Below are 5,319 nucleotides of genomic sequence, written 5' to 3' on the forward strand. Positions count from 1 at the left end.
AAAAAAAAAAAAAAAAAAGAAATCAGTTTAACAAAGGGATATCTGCACTCCCATGTTTACTGCAGCACTATTCACAAGCCAAGATATGGAATCAACCTAAGTGTCCATCAAGGGACGAATGGATGAAGAAAATGTGGTGTATACACACAATGAAATACTATCATATTTCAGTCATAAAAAAGAATGAAATCATGTATTTGCAGTAACACGGATGGAACCGGAGTTATGTTAAGTGAAATAAGGCAGGCACAGAAAGACAAATACCACATGTTCTCACTACTATGTGAGAGCCAAAACAGCAGACCTCTCAAAGATAGAAAGCAGACTGATGGATACTGGAGACTGGGAAGGGTACGTAAGTAAGGCAAGGGAATGAAGAGAGGTTTGTTCATAGGTACAAACATACAGTTAATAGAAGGAATAAATTCAAACATTCCACAGCAGAGAAGGTTCACTAAAGTTAAGAAGGTATTATATATTTCAAAATAGCTAGAAGGGAGGGCTTGAAATGCTCCAACACACAGAAATGGTAAATACTGAAGGTGAGGAATACCCTAAATACCCTGATTTCATCATCACACATTCTATGCATGTAACCAAATATCACAGATAACCCAATAAACATGTACAAATATTATCAACAAAGAATAGGACTTCATTAATGAATCTTTGTAATGTCTACCAGACATCAACTGTGTACATGCTTGACTGGTCCTTAAAAAAAAAAAAAAAAGGGAGAGGAGTGACACGTTGCCGTCCTTACCCTGAAGCTAGATTCATGCTGGCAGCAGCTATCAATAATAGATCAAGAAAGGGAAATCTTAGGAGACCAAATTAGGGCCAAGAATCAAACTTCCTTTCACAGTGAGATTTCACTGCTACCGCCAACTTTAGAGATTCAGATTTTATTCTTCTTAAGAAGGGCGACATTGCTCTATAATGGCAACTTAGTAGATTACTGATTTATATTGCCATGTGTAAAAAAAAAAAAAAAGCAGTTAATAATGGTTTACACCATTATGAAGACAGTACAAAAACTTATTGGGACTGAAGATGTTTCAGTATTTTATGACAACTACCTATTATAAAACTGTGATGCATAAAAGCACATACCTGCAGTAATTCCAGGGTCATAGGAATATTCTTAAGCTCCTTTAGCAAATCCAGTGCTCCAGCCTATAAAATAAAACAATTTCATATTGAATTCCCAAGATGGTAAAACAGGGACTAGCCAGAAATAAGGTTCACGGGATAATCACAGAAAGCATCTAAAGAGGAATAAAATCAGATAAGGAGCAACAGCACCACCTATAGCTTGTAGCCAAATATTCTACTTTAATATTAATTTAATCTGTCATATTTCTTCTAATCAAATACGTTCACATTCTATTGCATTTAGTCTAATATTTACTTCATATACTCTATCTGGATAAATCACTTCTTTATATATCATTAATAAAGAAAAAATGATTTAACTATGATATAGTGTTTTATTATGACTTTTTTATTTTTTGAGAAAGAGTCTCACTCTGTCACCCAGGCTGGAGTGCAGTGGCACAATCTTGGCTCACTGCGACCTCCACCTCCCAGGTTCAAGTGATTCTCATGCTCAGCCTCTTGAATACCTGGGATAACAGGCACTCACCACCACACCTGGCTAATTTTTGTATTTTTAGTAGAGATGGGGTTTGACTATGTTGGCCTAGATGGTCTTAATCTCCTGACCTCGTGATTTGCCTGCCTCAGCCTCCCAAAGTACTGGAATTACAGGCATGAGCCACTGCGCCTGGCCTAGGGTTCCTGTTTTCATACTTTAACACTTTAGAAAGCAGGATAGGTATGGTTGAGGCAAGAGAATCGCTTGAATCCGGGAGGTGGAGGTTGCAGTGAGCCAAGATCCCGCCATTGCACTCCAGCCTGGCGAGAAAGTAAGACTCCTTCTCAAAAAAAAAAAGAAAAACAGGCACCCTACAAATCAGTGAAACACAAGATATCTCAAAAACCAGAAAAAACCAGCGCATATTCCTCACTGAACACACCAAAGGAAAAAGCAAGCGAAGACTCTCAAAGTATCACTTTATTTCTTAAATATAAAATCAAGTAAAGGGTTCTAGTGACGTAATTTTTCATTTAAAGGTGACGGACATTAGGCGTGGCCTTCGAGAATAAAACTATTAGCTTTTATTCTGGTAACAAAGAGTTACATCATTTTAATTTAACCCAATGCCTCATAAATAAAAATTTAAGTTCAACAGAAATCATGACAGGTTATTATAAACTGTTTGAATTATTTGTTGTTTAAAGATCTCTCCTGATCTTAAAATTCTGTAAATTCTTCCTATTTAGAGTCATCTAGAAACAGTAAAACATTAAAGTTGTTGGAAAAGGAAACTAACAGTGACTTAAAATGTATTATTAAACAAGAATTTCTATAGGCATGACATTTTTGTGAATAAATGAAGTCTTCAATCCCTTATCTGCATATTCCCAGACCAAAAACCTTTGAAAAGCAAAAGATTTCTAGATTTCTGATAGGTTTAAAAACTCATTTGGCAGCTAAACCTAATCTCTACACATGTAATGCTATTTGCGTTCTATTTATGCCATGTAATGTGAATATTACGACTAGAGAAATGTTAATGCCTGGTTCCTGAAGTGCCCAAATCCTTCTGGGGGTATTACATAATCTATGATATATGTACTAAATTATCTTCATAAAATCTGAAAAATTTGGAAATACCAAATGTATCAGACCCTAATAATTTGAATTAACAAACTGCAGTAGTCTGGGCAACACAGCATGACCTCCTCTTTACAAAAAATAAAAATAAAAAATTAGCTGGGCATAATGCCTGTAGTCCTAGCTACTTGGGAGGCTGAGGCGGGAGGACTGCTCGCACCCAGAAGCTTGAGGTTACATGAGCCATGATCATGCCACTCACTGCAGTCTAGCCTGTGTGGACAGAGTGAGACTCCATTTCTAAAATAAAATTTTAAAAACAACAACAACAAAAAAAACAGACTGTGGGCCTGTATTCTATCATTGACATTTTCTTCGACCCACATCTCCAGGCTTTCTGATCCTCTTCTGACCAAGAATCAATTAACGATAAAGAATCATACTTCTAAAAGTTCCTTAAAAAAGAATGGTCTCCTAAGCATTAAGTTCATTCTTCTAACATATCATCAATATAACATACGGTGTCAACTGTTTTCCAAGTAGATGTAATATATTTGCATTAATTTTGTTTCTTTCCCTTTCTACTCGCTCTCTGGTAAGGTCATGGTTGGAAGAAAAAGCTAAAAATAACACTCAAGGAATAAAACTATGACCTTTCTGAAAATTGCACTGTGTTCCAGCCAATTCAAATAAATACTTCGCTGAAGGGTCTTTAAGAATAACTATGGGCCAAGTTCAGTGGCTCACACCTGTAATCCCTGCATTTTGGAGGCAAAAGCAGGCAGATCAACCTTAGGTCAGGAGTTTGAGACCAGCCTGACTAACATGGTGAAGCCCCATCTCTACTAAAGACACAAAAATTAGCTGGGTGTGGTGGCAGGCACCTGTAATCCCAGCTACTCAGGAGGCTGAGGCGGGAGAATCACTTGAACCTGGGAGGCAGAGGTTGCAGTGAGCCGAGATTGTGCCACAGCACTCCAGCCTGGGTGACAGCACAAAACTCTGTCTCAAAAAAACCCAAAAACTAACAAAAAGAAGTAACTATGATGCTCTGAATGAGTTAAACACAAAATAGGTAATCACATATTAATTCAGTGACAACAAACTTTGAGTGTTACTATGTGCTTGGCATTATTAAATATTTCACATATATTTAATTTCACCTTCACTATAAACCCTATAGAATCAGGTAATCTATTAAGTCCATTTTACAAATGAGGAAATGTGTCAAGAAACTTGCACAAGGCGCTATGATTACTAACTAAAAAAGGTGAGATCTACTTCAGTAATTTCAGATGTACCAAGCTCTACTGTGTTGGGGATACAGCAGTGACCAAGACAGACACCTTTCTGATATCAAGGAATTTTAAAAGAAACAGAAATATTTGATGATCTATTTCAAACCCTTAGTTACACTTAAACCCGGAAAAGGAAAGTGATTTGCTCAAGGTCATACTGATGGGTAGTAAGGACATGAACTAGTCACCTGACCCTTATCCCACTGCCCTTTCCCCAGCAGTGGCAGTGCTCCTTTGTGAACTCAGTGACTACTATTACCAAACAAGAAGCTGTACTTTAGCCTTCTCCAAGCATCACCTGTCTCTAAATGTCAAGTCTTGGCCAGGCACAACAGCTCAACCTGTAATCCCAGCACTCTGGGAGGCCTAAGGCAGGAAGATCACTTGAGCCCAGGGGTTCGAGACCAGCCTGGGTAACAGAATGAGATCTCACCTCTATTTAAAAAAAAAAAAGAAAAAGAATACATGTCCACGTCTATGAGACTGCAGCATCTCCTATAGATGATGCAAGAGAAAGAAAGACTCTTCTTTAATTCCCAGAGCCAAATGTAGTTCACATTACTGGCTGAAAGATAAACTACAGCTATCACACTATTTTATCACATTGTTGGTGCTCCTATCTGTTAACAGAAAAAATGTGTTTTTATAAGCCATGATATTCAAACTTGTACTACGTGTTCAGTATACCCAAGACCATGTAGGATACAAACATCCCTCTCAAGGAGATGTAAAAAAGAGGGAGTAATAGGTGATTTAGGGTCAAGAATACGATATACATATATGACAGATCTAGATTCAAATCCATGCTCTGCCATTTCCTAGACCTATAAGATCTTGGTAATGTTATTGGTCCTTTTCAAGCTTCAGCTTCTTTATATGTAGGCGAGCATAATACGTCAACCTTGATGGGTAATTACAATAGCCAAATGAGGCAACATTACACAGATGAAGTATTAAAATAGAAGTCTGACACATAGGACGGTAGACGAGGAGTACAATAATATACAAATACTTCCTTATTTCTACCATAACAATAATCTCCAAGAGCCATAAGCCAGCATTTTCAGTGAGCATATTTAAGCTCAATCAAGTAAAACATAGTTACTTCTTCTATAATAATGCCTTCTTCACAGGCATTATTATAAGATTTCAAGGTAAAAAATTAAGATGTTACCTATTTTTTGAGACATAGTCTCACTGTGCCACCCAGGCTGAAGTGCAGTGGCACGCACTGGGCTCACTGCAACCTACGCCTCCTGGGTTCAAGCTATTCTCCTGCCTCAGCCTCCCAAGTAGCTGGGACTACAGGCGCCCGCCACCATTCCCGGCTAATTTTTGTAT

The 5,319-nt window shown here is 37.7% G+C and overlaps 1 protein-coding gene across 1 annotated transcript in view; it reads right to left on the bottom strand.

Moving 5' to 3' along the window:
- TCEA1 (transcription elongation factor A1) overlaps positions 1-5,319 on the bottom strand; it is a 52,119-nt gene that overhangs the window by 39,167 nt on the left and 7,633 nt on the right. The window contains 1 exon segment of the mRNA XM_017531787.2: positions 1,114-1,176. Within this exon segment, the coding sequence (XP_017387276.1) occupies positions 1,114-1,176 (63 nt within the window).

This window comes from Cebus imitator, unplaced genomic scaffold (genome assembly GCF_001604975.1).
Source record: "Cebus imitator isolate Cc_AM_T3 unplaced genomic scaffold, Cebus_imitator-1.0 Scaffold73, whole genome shotgun sequence".
NCBI classification, from domain to species: Eukaryota; Metazoa; Chordata; class Mammalia; order Primates; family Cebidae; genus Cebus; species Cebus imitator.